This window comes from Ambystoma mexicanum, chromosome 6q (assembly GCF_040938575.1).
Source record: "Ambystoma mexicanum isolate Mex_15411 chromosome 6q, UKY_AmexF1_1, whole genome shotgun sequence".
Taxonomy (NCBI): Eukaryota; Metazoa; Chordata; class Amphibia; order Caudata; family Ambystomatidae; genus Ambystoma; species Ambystoma mexicanum.
Window position 1 is genome coordinate 1,302,876,174 of NC_090937.1, and position 14,641 is coordinate 1,302,890,814.

General features: G+C 45.1%; 1 protein-coding gene and 1 long non-coding RNA gene across 3 annotated transcripts in view; one reads left to right on the top strand and one right to left on the bottom strand.

Annotated features, from left to right (window-relative positions):
- The window catches only part of FAM184B (family with sequence similarity 184 member B), an 805,260-nt gene that overhangs the window by 735,168 nt on the left and 55,451 nt on the right, over positions 1–14,641 (top strand). For both annotated transcript variants that reach the window (XM_069631907.1, XM_069631908.1), the window contains one exon: positions 6,229–6,431. In XM_069631907.1, the coding sequence (XP_069488008.1) occupies positions 6,229–6,431 (203 nt within the window). The remainder of the gene's footprint in view (positions 1–6,228; positions 6,432–14,641) is intronic.
- The window catches only part of LOC138516628 (uncharacterized), a 180,747-nt gene that overhangs the window by 103,136 nt on the left and 62,970 nt on the right, over positions 1–14,641 (bottom strand). The gene's annotated exons all lie outside the window — the stretch shown is intronic.

The following is a 14,641-nucleotide window of genomic DNA, read 5'->3' on the forward strand; positions in this document are numbered from 1 at the left end:
GAGGGCCCCACGCAGGTGCCTGCCACCACCCAGCCCTCTACCACGCAGTCCTCTGCCACCTAGTCCTCCGCCACCCAGCCCTCCGCCACCCAGCCCTCCACCGGTACACCTGCGACAGAAACCCCCTTTGAGGTCCGTCTGGCAAGGGTGGAGGCCCGTCAAGACGAGATGCTGCAGATAATGCGGCAACGGGTCGTTGCCGGTAATGAGGCCATGAAGGCCATAGCCACGGCCATTGCCGCAAATACAGCAGCCGTGGAGGCGTCCACGTCTGCATTCAGGCAGTGCATGGGGTCACTGACCGAGGCCCTACTAGCCAACATCAGGCAAGTGCAGCAGCCACACCATGGGTCTGACAGAGGATTGACAATTGACACCTCGACCACGTCAACACCTTCCACCTCTGTCCAATCAAGCCCCGTGCCCTTAACGCGCAGCAGTGCACGGTGCATGGCCATGGCACCCCCAGACCTGAAAGTCGCCAAAAAGTGACTTTGAAAAATGGAACAAATGTGAGGAGTAGGATTGTTGAAGGCAACACTGTTTGTTGCACACATGGGGACATCTGGGATCTGTGGGGTGGGTGAGGGAGTTTGTTGGGCTGTTCACTGGGGTATGTGGGGTGGGTGAAGGAGTTTGTTGGGCTGTTCACTGGGGTCTGTGGGGTGGGTGAGGGAGTTTGTTGGGCTGTTCACTGGGGTCTGTGGGGTGGGTGAGGGAGTTTGTTGGGGGATCGTGGGAGGGGGGAGTGGGCACAGTTTTGCACTTTCATATAATACACAAGTTTTCTGGAGAACAATCCATGGCTGGACATTGTCATTTTTGGTGTGCATCCATGTAATGTGTTACGGTGTTCAGTCTCAAAATTACAACATTCCTTTTGTGCATTTTCACATTGGCCCAGTGTCTGACTGACAAAAGTCATTCATGGTCCCTGTGTCTTAAAAGTATTCGTCAATTAGTGCTTGGCATACAGCATGGTCGTCCCGTGCATCATGTACTGGCATGGGGGCTCCTTCGCCTCCGTCTCCATCCCCTTCATCCTCACCCGGGCCATGCATGTCAATGTCAGGTGGCAGTGGTACATTCCTTCGGACGCACATGTTGTGCAGCATGACACAGGCCATGGTGATGTTTGCCACCTTCTCAGGCCTATATAGGAGTGCCCCACCAGACCTGCTTAGGCAGCGGAACCGCGCCTTCAACAGGCCAAAGGTCTGCTCAATCAAGACACGGGTACGAGTGTTCACACGATTGTACTCCTCTTCATGGCTCTTCTGCGGGTTCCGCACAGGGGTAAGTAGCCACGGCCTCAAGGGATATCCTCCATCACCTGCAAGCAGATACAAATAGGTGTGTGTCACTCTGAACTGACACCTTCAGGGAGCACGGTCATGGCAGCAGCTATTAGGTGTGAGCATGCACATGTCCCTGTACGTGTACCAAATAGTCACCTATATGGGATGTATACTGGAAAGAGGTGTGGAACACTGGATGGGGTTGAATAGATGATGCAGGGTGTAATCATGCATGCTGAGGCAGATGTGCTGTGGCAGTGCAACAGTGTTTAGCCTCCAATTCATGCTGTGTACTCTTTACTTTGCATGGTCACACTGGCCGCATTGGCACAGTTGCCATCCTATTCAGTCATGCATTGCTTGCCATCACCATGGTGCCCCGGTTGTGCCTCTTACTTGTTGTCATCCATTTGCATTATTTGTGATATGTGGCCCAGTGATGTGTCATTTTCCATTTGGCTGTGTCAGGTGAGGAGTGGTTAGCTCTGCATTCATTCTCCACTCACTGGCTATTGCCACCCAGGTGTACTTTTAACCCCTCATTTCCCACCATGGTAAACTATCCCCCCCCCTTTCCCACCCAGGTGTACTATCCCCCCCCTTCTGCATCCGCACACAAGTACCCCACAGCATGGCCATGGGCCTGTTGTGCAACTCACCGAGCAGCCAGGCACGTGGTCCAGCATGTCGCTCCATGTGACGGGGTAGCGTGGAGTTGCGCAGTACCATGGCATCATGTGTGGATCCAGGAAATCTGGCGCAGCAATGGGTGATGATTTTGCTGGAGTCACATACCATTTGCACATTGATGGAGTGGTATTGCTTGCGATTGCGGTACACCGCCTCTATGGCATGGGGGACTACCAATTCCACATGGGTGCAGTCGATGGCACCAACACAATTGGGCATGCCGGCCAGTGCATGGAAGCCTACTTTGGTTTCGGCTATCTCCTGGCCAGTCCGTGGTAGGGATATGTGGGTGCTTGCGTGCTTCAGGAGGGCATCCAGCACTTGGTTCAGCATGCGTGAGAATAGTGGTTGTGAAATGCCATGCAGCTGGCCCACTGTGTGTTGGTAGGTGCCTGTGGCCAGGAAGTGTAGCACAGACACCACCTTCAGTAGTGGGGGGATGGCAGTGCGTATTTGTATGTGGCTGGCAATGTCGTTGTGTATCATGTCCACTATGGTGGTGATGGTGTCACGGTCCAACCGGTACAGGGTGTAGATCTGCTCAGGTGTTAGGTTGAATGGGCTGGGTCTGGTGCGAGGGATTGGTGGCTGCCTACGAGGCGCTGGTGGCTGTGCTGGTGGTAATTGCTGGGCCTGTCTCACCCTCCTTCTCCTCCTGCGTCTCCTCTGTGCTGCCTGTTCTTGCTGCTGCAGTTGTTGTTGCTGTTGTTGCTGTAGTTGTAGCAGTATAGGCATGTCCTCCTGCGCCATGATTGCAAATGCTAGTGGTAGCATTTTGGTGTAGGAAGGGGTGTGGTGTGTAGGTGTGCTCCTTTTGTACTGGGCCACTCTGCATTGCCTACACCTGTGGGGGGGGGTTGTGGTGTGTGGGTGTGCTCAGTTCATACTGGCACAGCCTCCTTTGACTCCACCTGTGGGGATTGTGTGCACCTGTGGCAGCTTCCTTGTATCTTGCTTGCTGTTTGCGGGTGGTCCGCAATGCCTGTTTTTCCGGCATCATGCAGCCCGTTATTACTGTGTTCGTGATGCCGGTATTTGCATGTTTGCGTGGGTTGTGATTGCCCCCTATTACCAGCATGCCGGTATTTACTACCTGAGGAGGCGCGTGTAGGCGCCTATGCCGCTATTAGCGGCACCGTAAATAACGGTGCCGTTGATACCGGGTTTGTGGGTCAGAATGCTACGGAACGTTAAATGATGCCGGTATTTAGATACCGGCATCATTTTTCCCTTACCGGCATAACTCGTAATGAGGCCCATTGTAATAAGCAGTCTAATAAGCCATTTGAATGAATACAAGTCACTAGGAATACGAGTAAAATCAAGTAATGGTAACCAGTTGAATCACTGCTGGGGTGCTCCCAAGGACGAGCATGCACTGTTCTATACACCATAACTAGGCAACTATAAATGTTATTTATCATCAGATGTCAACTTGCTAGGAATGGGAGGCCAGTGTAATATTGCATGACCTTTATGTCAGCCTTTATGTCTATTGATGAATCTAGTAAGCAAAAAGAGGACAGGTGACCCAAATGTAGAACTAGGTACGATCTCCTATGTAAGAGTTTATGTTGAGAGATATCTGGAGGGAATTATATCCTGATAAATCCTCCTGCTTTACATTTTACTTGCATAAACCTCTGTGCTGCGTACCCCTCGATTGTTGAATTTCAGCAATATTGCATTGGTGAATGGGATTAGCTCAGCATGTTAGGCACATGTGCCTGCACGTGGAAACCCAGCGGAGCCAACACAGCTTTTCACCCGTCCCAACTCCATAAATTGCATTTCAGCATCGGATAATAATACCACCTCTTATTACAGTCATTAGAATTTGGAGGAATCCGGCATTAAGCAATGTATCAGTCAATCAATTCTAGTTTAATCTCTGGTCCAAGAGCAATGAAAACCTTTTGTAGATAAAAACAAATAAAAGTATGAGATAAAACATGACAATGCAGTTGAAAAGAATGATTAACAAGCCGTCTCTATATTGTATTCTCAATAAACACTGAACCAAGCTATGAACATGGCAATTAACCAACACTCATTATTTAGACATCATTTAATTTTCATGGCTAAAATAGAGCATCCTTTATCTTACATCTTAATCGATTCTGCCTAACATCAAATCAGGTCTATTGGAAGTTTACTGTATCATACTTAAAAACGAGTCTCTTTTGCTCCAATCTCTGGTTAAAAAACAATTGATAATCGAAAAAAGCATGTATTTATTAGTAAATGATTTGGTTTCCTCTCAAAATTAGTTATGCCATTTGGCAAACGGTACTATGTTTAAGCAGAATTTTAGATAAATGATCTTTCTTTAGGAGGGTGTGATTGTATCAAGATATTCTTCCAGTTCTTCCAGGCCAAAAGAGAGTTTATTCATCAAATGATTGGTTTTACAAACACATCCCAGGGCCTGTTAAAGACCTCCTGCAGCGTCCAGTAACAATGAACCCTTCTCACCTTTTTTGTTATGTGTTTTAATGTCATTGAATTTTTCCTCCAAGTTGTGAAAATTCAAAGTCTCAGTGATCATCTTAATGTGCCTTTAACAAAGCTAAATGGACCCTCCCAAGGAGTAAATCACATCCGAAATCGCCTCTGTATATTTGGTTAAGTCCTAGCCTAGGAAGTACTACTGACAACATATTTCTGCAAGAGCAGGCTGAGTTGAAATACCTGATTCACTGTTCCCTTCCCAAATCCCACTCGAGACTCTGATAAAATGTTATTGTCTAACACTCAATGTTCCTAAATCCCCGAGTGCCTTTCTATAAAATGTACTAAGCCCATCAATAGGAGATATTATGGTTTTCACCCCCACTGTGGGGCTGACCATGGCCGGTAACGGTACATCAACCCGAGCCAAAGTAGGCCCTAGCGAGCTCAAAGATCCGGTCCAGTAGGTAAGTTGGGAGGCAGGGGGATGGGGAAGGGGTTGGGTTTGTTTGGAGGGGGGGAGATGGGGAGCCAATAGGGAGATACTCCCTGATGTCTCCCCACATTTGAGGGAAAAAAGATGGTGCCACCCGGAGAAGGCCCTTGGGTAGCTGGAATAGCAGGCAGAAAATGTGTATGCTCTCCCGCTGTTCCAGCCACCTGATTGGCTGAGCACCCTACTCTGAGTGCGAATGAACAATAGTTACCAAGGGATTACACATCCACATCCCTTATTATGCCTGGGCATTATACAAAATGTGACAATTAGATGTTTTATTGGGGCTAAGTATGTATGGTACAAGATTCAAATGTTGAAAGGCAAAAGTAAGTGAAATGTCAACCAATCGAAAAGATGACATTGCCAAGAAAGTTTAAGTCAACTCGAACAAAGAAATACATTAAGCAAAAGTGTTAACGTACCAGTAAGAAAAAGTGATGACATACAAACAAAACAGTTATGGGGAAGAGAGGTAAGTAGGTACATGGGATATTGAGGCTAATGTGGCCAAAGAGAAACCCCATGTACAGTAAAAATTCAATTTATATTGTTAAAAATGTACACCTTCCGAAAAGGTCAGTTTTTGGAGGTAGGCTTTTGGACTAATGCAGTATAAATTAGTGCATGTCCACTTCTGGCAATCTCTCGTAAAGTCAACTCTTAGCTACATTTTGACTTTTGGGCCCAGAACCTATAATGCACCATTATTACCACGGCACATTTCAAAACAACAATGGGACTCACAATAAGGATCTTGGGGAGCATTGCTGGCTTTGTACACAATTACTAAAAAGTAGACAAACCCGTACCAGCCTTTTGCAAGTGTTAAGAGGCTAAAGCAGTGTCCATAGAGCCTGCTCACATTAAACATCAGTTTTCCAGAACAAATCGGTCTATGGTGATTTCACAGAATCTCCAATTTCTGTCCTGCATGGTCAAGCTTAATTTATTAGGTCACTTCAAACCAATCTGTAATAGCTTGTTACACTACTGGCTTTCCTGGTCTTTTTTTTGGGTCTTCATGAACTGTCCCAAAGTAATTGTAGTAATTGCCCTAAAGATAATGAAGATGACTGCCACAGTTGTGGGTATTCATTGAGGTAATGACTTTAGGGTTTGTGTGGGGGTAGGGGATTTTAAATGTCATTTACGGATGTTTACCTATTGAAAAATAGAAACAAGAACCAATATTATAGGCAAGCAACCCTTTCATATTTTGTTACAGTGCTTTGAATGTTTCATGTAAGATGGAAGGACATTTTTCATTATCAACACTGTTGTTTGTTACAGAAAAAGAAAATGGATGAAGCACCCATCCGAGTTGTCAGCGTTCCAAACTTGGTCTCTTATGAGAAGAGTTTTACGAACAGCGAAGTAATGCAGAAAAGAAACATCCGGCAAATAGTGAAATCTCCCAGCTTAGACCAGAGCCCAAGCCGTGGACGCCCTTGTGAGCAGAAGTTGAGGTTTATAGACTCTAAACCTTTAACCAGGTATACTACTGCCCTTTTATTCTGAGCATCGCTCAGTGTGAACATTGTTACTGTCAAACTTCTCTATAATCTTTTCACTTGCAGGGGAATTACATTTCTGATGGCATCTAGCTCAATTATAGAATATCTCTATCAAACAGTGTTGCTAGAAAGTCTTTAAATTCATATCGTTTTCCAGCAAAATGTTTGCTCCTTTTTCATAACAACTGTGCTTATAAAGCAATTATTCCGTCAGTTCAAATAATTCATAATGAATTCAGAAAATGAAATTATCCCCAAACAACAAAATCCCTATTCATCGCGTCACCATCCCTTCCACATTTACAGTTCACATGTTCATCAAATGCCCTTCCGAGCACCCAAACAACTCATCAAACCTGTCAAAGAAGCATACAAATACTCATATAACCCCCTTAACTACTTCGGTAAGCTCTGGACTAATAGCCTCAGTCTAGAAGTTCCACTGATCTCAACCTTAGTGGGAATATACAGTCTTTATTTATAATTTTTGCATATTCGAAGAAATTACCCCAGATCTCAAAACATTGGAGGGATTGATGTGCAGTGAATGAGTCCTCCACGCCTTGATCAAAAGTCACACACTTTCAAAAGCAAATAATGTATTGTGTGGACATGAAGTTATTCACATTATCCACTATCGTAGTTCTTTTTATCAAAAGGATTTACGTTAGTAGCCCTCTGCCCCTAGTTCTCAGAAATTGGGATATGCCACCATTGTATCATAGAAGACATACCTCGGGTGAATGAAGCAGAACAACTTCAGAGATGGAACGGGTGGCCGCCAACACCTCCTTTCAGCATTTCCATAGCTTAGGGCACATCCAACAAATATGGAGGCATGTGCCTCCCCCTCCCAGCCGCATCATCACAGGCCTGATTTATCCTTTAAGAAATGCTTAGTGCTTTCAGGCTTGAGATGCTATCAAGATACCGTTTTAAAGTGCTGTTGCCTGTGTTGCACAATGTTAGAATATGTTTTATCCCTTAGCCATATTCTTTCCCAGAACCCGTCATCAAAGTCTCTATTCAAGTCGTTATTCCAGGCGGCAGTACATGTAGGAAATCCATTCGTTATATGAAAAGCCTAACATTGATATATGTTTGAGACAAGACCATTGGTAGGAGAAGACATACAAATAAGATTTTCAAAACCCTTGGATATGCGTGTAGCTCTGAATGTTTTTTGTAATGTCCAGTTCCTAGGCTGATACTAGTGAAGGCACACCTCTCCTCCAACTCCAAATGCTATTTTACAAGACTTTAAAAATCTGATACTCATTTCCTGAACCAAATGAGCAAAAGATTTACACCACCCATTCTAGTATTTCAGTCCTCTATATGTCAGTGAAAAACCAGGACTATGATGAATTGGAGCCGGCAGTCCAGGGAATGTCATGGGTCCCATTTTCTGAACCTCGGCATCCGAAATGTGAAATCCTCAGTAAATTATATATGCATAGCAGTAAGAGGCAAACACTTAACTTACATCCTATCAACCTTATTATGGTTCCTTGGTCCATTTGCCTCCTTACACCAATATGGGAGAGACTCTGGGGCTACACACCCGGGAGCCATGTTAGTCACTTTCGCTGCACTGGAGTGCATAAGCATAGCTCCCGATTTTGACTCTTTGTTTTGTTGCACTTGTTGGGCAATCAAATCCTGCTTTTTAGATTTCAGTGGACAATTTTGGACTCCTGCTCAGTCTTTCCAGCTATCTTTGCTGTGACATCCCTCAAAAGGTATTTATTTTTCTTTCCTTTCCCCCTTCTCAGCCCCGCCTGTCTAATAAGGAAAGTGGGCTGGAGGATCTCGAGGCAGAGAAATCCCTTAGCAAGGCCTGCATTGTTTATGGGAAGAATAGATTTACATGAACTACACAAGGGGCCTCATTACGACCCAGGCGCTAAGGGGTTAACGGCGCTGTAAAAGGTGTCGGCGCCGTTAAACCCTTACCGCCTAATTACGAGGTCCCTTTGCAGGTCCCGACCTTAACGGCTGGTTTTACCAGCCGTTAAGGAAGGAACCCGCAAAGGGACTCGAGGTAATTACGGTACCGCAATTTGCGGTACCGTAATTACCGCCTTCCCCATTCCCATTGAGCCCTGTGGGGGCAAAAATGGGAATGGGGAAGGGCCAATGGTGAATGGGGAATTACCGCCACGCCAACCTTGGAATGGGGCGGTAATTCCACCATTCACCATGGCGTAGTTGGTAAAATAATGGCGTCAACCATGGCGCCAGCGCCATGGTTAACACCAGGGTCGTAATGAGGCCCAAGGAGTGCATTTATTGATTGCACCCTCACAGCAAGTCTTAGTTTTGCAAGTTTTGAAAGTGTTTTCAACTAAAACTATTAATGACAGATGGTGTAGTCTACTACTTATTCTAGCAGAGACTCTGGCTTGTCTTCAGGGGACGAATCTGTGAAGATTGCTCCAGCTTCACCTTCCAGAGGCTTGGCTAAGGACAGAGAAGCTTTTAACAAAGAGAGGGGTCTCTCTGATGGCAGGACACATCTATAAAAAAAGTACACTGTAAGACAGTGGCAATTGGGGGTGCAACAAACCTCTGGTGGGGTGTTCCTGCCTCCTCTGTCCCCTAAACCCAAACAAGCTTATGTTGTTGGCAAGCAAAATGGGGTGGTTGATTTCAGGCGATCGATGTCAGATGAAGGCAGATTTAGGTTTTATCCAAATTGATTTTAAACCCAGTACCCCTGGCAACCTATATAGCAGGTGTAGTGATCGATTCAGCACGCTTGACAAATGTAAGAAGGACATAATCTAAAAAGAGTATGATGCTATGGGAGGTACTAAATACTCGTGCCTTGGGTTATATCCATTAATGGGGTCCTTTACATCTTCAGGATCGCGTAGATGATAACTCAAACCCTCAAGATGTTCCGTTCTGTGGCAATTTTGAAAATTTGTAATAGTTACAACTATGACTTCTAGTGACTGTTTAGTATATTTCAAATCTGCCCAAGTGTTAGATAAGTTATTTCATAAAGTCTTCATGAAGTCTCATTGTTTACAAATCTGTCGCCCAGTTGGGACACTTGTTGCTTTTAATCAGAGAGTGTTTTGTGACGGTGGCCCTCATTACGACCCTGGCGGAGAGGGGTTTACGCCAGCGTAATGCATGGCGTACCTCTCCGCCAGATTAGGACTTTCCGTAGCGCCATGGCGATTTTTACGCCCGGATTTTCCGGGCGGAAAAATCCATGGCGCTACGGGACCCCTCGTTAATTACGCCACCGTATTCTACGGTGGCGTAATTAACGCCTTCCCCACTCCCATTATACCCTATGGGGCAAAAATGGGAATGGGGAAGGGTAAATGGGGATTGGGGACTTACCGCCCGCCAAGGTCGGAATGGGGCGGTAAGTCCGCCAACCCCCATGGCGGAGTTGGCACCTCTGCGCCATGGTCCATGGTGCAAATTGCACCATGGATCTCCGCCAGGGTCGTAATGAGGGCCGGTCTGTGGTTACAGTTTTGTATTTCCATTTTCAAGGTATTTCCAGTATCACCCTTTAGTGACAAATGGCAACCCATGAGACCCTGTTTTGTAAGTGGTGTATGAATAGTACAGGCTTCCTGCACAGCAGTGTGCCCTCCAGACATGGTAGCCAATCTCTTCTCCTTGGGAGTTGCCAATCTTTTAGCTATTCATCGTCTTTACTGGCAACCATAAATGAGTTTAGTTTTCTGCCTTTGCATGAAGATTTGTATGCTGACATCTATATGTGCAAGGGAACTAACGTCATGCAAGTTTTGCAGAGAACAGCGCTGTGCTGCATTGCTGTCCGCTAAAGTGAGATGGGCATATGCCAGTGATGTTTAATCAGTGTTTTAATATGGAGCATCAAGTAGTGTTTGGAAAGTCTCAGCAGGCTATATATTGCAGTCACTCAGTCACAAAGTGTTGGAACCTACTTGCTGGAATCTGCAATGTGTTCTTAGCAGTTACCTGGAGGTAAGGACATGGTGTCTGATTGGGGTCAACTCAGAATAGACAGGGGACTCTTGAGTGGCAGTTTATCTCTTCTCAATGCCCGGTGTCTCCACAGACTCTTCCTCGATATTTCCAGAGTTGCTGTCATCATTAGGTGAGAGGTTTCCAGTTGAATTCACTCAAATTGGTTTGAAATGTGAAGAATGTCTGGTTACTGTAGACCCTCCTTACTGACCAGTGACCATCATGCATTTATTGGCAGTCTCTGTGAAAGGCATGGATTCAAATGACATGCTGATCCTATGATTCTGCGATTCTTTAGCAGGACGGTGTACCTCACCTTTATGGAGGGTTAGCAGTATGTCGCTTTCGTCTCTGTAATTGTCCTGATGTTTCTACACTGTCATACACCGGGTGAGGTCCAGGCAGGAAAGTGGTTATCCTGGTGCGCAGGGTTCTTCTTACGTGCAGCATTGTGGGGGCTACACCTGTTGAAGAGTGCAGCGTAACTCAGTACTCTAAAGAATTGGCAGAAAGCTCTATCAACGACTGTCTGTTGGTCAAAAACCATTCTTAGGATTTTATTGAAGGTGCATGCGAATTTCCCTGCATCACTGGTGGCTTGCGGCCAACAGGGAGTAATGCACATGTGTTTGATGTTTAAGGAGTCAAGGAACTGCCGAAACATCTTCATGTGAAATGGTGATCTGTTGTCTGTTTTGATGGAGTTCGGCAGCCCGTGAGTTGCTAGTGTCGTATCCATTTTAGGTACAACAGCCGCAGCAGCTGTCGATTCAACATTTTCAACTTGGGGGTAATGGGAATGGTCATCTATTACTACCAGTGCATTGTCCCTTTGGCGAGGATTCAAAATCAGCACAGAGGTATTGCCAAGGTGGTTATCCCCTCTGCATTGATCTGACCAGTGCAGCATTAGAAAAGAGCACTGTGGCCTGGCACAATGCACCATTTTTAAGAGCTGACTAGAATGCTTGTTCTAGCCCTGGGAACCATACTCTCTCTATCAGGCGAGCCCAGGTCTTGCTTTGAACCTAATGGCAAACATGGGCCAGCTACTTGATCCCTTGCCCAAGGGATGTGGGGACCATAGGTCCCTCAAAAAGGTGCCCTCCAGGGTCTGTGAGAGCTCATCTCTCATCTTGAATAGTCTTGTTAATACTTATTGGTTTGTCTCAGTGTGATGTGCGTGAGATCCCAAAGCACCTTTCCATTTGCCAACAACTAGTGCTCATTTCATGAGGCAGAAGCATTATTCTTTCATTTAGGTCACTGTTATTTTTTCAACACAAACAGCTTTCAGCGTAATGTTCAACATCAGAGTGTCACTCTCTTCTTGCTCAGTCGCCACACATGGGTAACATAAGAGAAAATCTATCAGGTTGCTTGCTTTAGTCTGGTAGGTTATTTGAAACTCGCACTCTTGCAATTGCATTATCACATCTTCAATTGTGGATGAAGTGCAGCTGCATTGACGATTCATACTAACAGTTTGGGTCGATGACCATCAAAAAAGAGTGGCAATATCATAGTTTATCTTTTTATATGTGAGTGCGTTGATTCTGGGAGAGGAGAGGCACCCTGCTCATGTATGCCACATGGACGACTTTGCCTGTCTGAGCCATCTGTATCAGTGCAGCCCCTAGCCGGAAGGGGTTCACATCATCCACCAGCACTGTATCCTGGGTAGAAATAGGCCAGGATCATATTTGTGGCTAGAGTCTCCCTCATGAATTGGAAGGTCTGTTTCTGAGTGGCTCAGCAATGGAGGCCATATAAGGAACGAACAGGCTACAATCATTAACCATACCCAGGGAGCTTCTTATTTCAGACTGATTATGAGGCAGCAAGGCCAACTGGTTGTATACAACCTTGCATGGATTTGTGGAGATGCCTTTCCTGGCTTTCTTGTGAAAGACGTATCCAAAGAACACCAGCTTTTCTTTAGTTCCTCTTTAGAGTGAGACTCTGATCTGCAGGTGTTGTAGAACCTTCTTCAGGCAGTTGTGAGCTGACCACTGTGCAAAGAGAAGTATGTCGTTGCTGACCTAAACAGCTCATAGAATGCTGGCAGTAACCAACCTTATAGTGTCCTGAAAGACATCTGTGGCACACAAAACCCAAAACGGAGGCACTTCTATCTATGCTTGCCAATGTGTGATAGTTGTTATATGTCTGAACTCCTTGTGCAATGGAACTTGTTGAAAACCTGCATTGAGATATAATTTTCTAAAAGTATTGCTCCACCTTGAATGTCCGTGATAATATCATAGAGGGTTGGTGTCACGTGTCTCATGCTTCACTGCCATATTCCAAAAGCGCGAATCAACGCAAATGCACACTTAGTCCTGGTTTTTCAGCTTCTGAGCCACCACAATTGGGGATCCGTACAGAGTCAGCCCATAGACCTTCTTTAATGTCTCCCTTCTACAGTTTTAACAGCAATTTGTCCACCCTATATCATAGGTGGAATGAGATCCTTTTAAGCTTCATAGCAACTTGCTGTATGACGTGGAGATGCACCTCAGGCTCTTTAAATATTCTATGCCATGGAAGAGGTAGAACTCCTGGAGGAGTTAATCTTTTTCTTCTTCATACATGGTGCAGGCGATTTTGGACTAATTCCATGCTCTCGGCCATGCTGCAGCTAAGAAGGGTAGCAGTGTGCACCAATGTTCCATATAATTTGCACATAATGCTTACCTATGTAGGGTGTCCTGACCCACGTTTAAGCTACCCTGCTACAACATTTGGTGCTGTGGGCTTAGGAAATTCAAGATGGCGGAAAACCCACATGTGCGCCGAAATCCAGGAAAGCTGCGCAGTTGTGCGCACACCAAAATGGTTACCTAACTTGCCACCCACCAGGGTAAAGAAAGGTCTTTGTTAACAAAATCCACTTTTACTGATGTCAAAAAGTTGCTGAAATCGTGACTCATTGGACCACTTTAAAGATTCAACCCTTTTTGTGGGGTTCCACATAACCATCTTACTGTAAGGAGCCCCATCAAAACAATGTTAAGCAAGGATTTACTACCATGTAAGAACCATTCCTGTTTAGAATGCATTAATCCAAGAAAATCCCAAAAATGGGTGCAGTACCAGTACTCACCACTATCCAAAAGCCGGCGTTTTAAAACCCACTGTGTGTTTTTCTGAAGGCAAGCAAAATGCCTATTTCAAACCTTGCAACATGTGCAAAATATTCACTGAACACCAGCAGACATTTGGCAGAATGGAGTTTTGTGTGCCTACAAAATCTGGGAAATGAAGAGCCCAAAAACAATGCTTATAACAAAAATGCTATGGAGTCAGCAGCTTAAGCCTAACTGCAACTGGATTTAAAACCACCAAAATCGAAAATGTTAAATTAAATGAGTGACCTATGTTTGGTGTCACATGCCTTTGTAACTGTTGAAATGTCATAGTTTTGCACTTAGAATCAGCATTCTAGCTGCATGTGTAAAATTACAAGTTATTTTAAAAGCAACAAAAAGTTAGCTGAAGGTCTGGCTTAAGGAACTTGATTTTGCCTAGCAACGGATCCCATCAGGAGTGAAACTTGAGTCACAACTATGTTCCCAGGCCAATGTTCCTTTTGCTGCCCACACTAAGGATATGCCATCTATCTGATAATTGAATTTCCTGTGCTCTGCCAGAGAGTGAACAAAGCCCTCTCCACTCAGGCAAAGGTTTTTATTACAGACGTCGTAAAAAGTGGCTTCCTCCTGGAGAAGCTGGGAGGGGCACTGCCTGTGAGAAGCAAGCTGGCTTGGCAGAAACTGGAAAGACTGGTTTCTGTACCATGTGACCTGAAAAGACACACCCCTGCAGCAAGGATATGGTTTTATAAAAAGGGGGATAATTCATAGTGCGGACATGTGAAAATTTTATAAATGATACCATGATTCTTGTGATTTTTCTGCCCACAGTTTAAGACGTGGTAGGAACCGGTGGTATGTTCAGGGGGGTTTTAGCGGAAAAGTGGATATTACTCTAAATGTGTGCATGTTAAAAATCTGAAACTTCATCAGTTAATGTCCCTACCCCCTGCACACATGTATGTAAAGTTGGGTCCATGTCGGAAATTGAAAAAGCAGTTAAAAAGTCAATTATGTACACTCTTTGAATGCAAGCTCCGAGAATGAGCAGATTTGGACATAGACATGGCTAAATTCAGCCACACCATGTATATGTAATTTCAAACAACT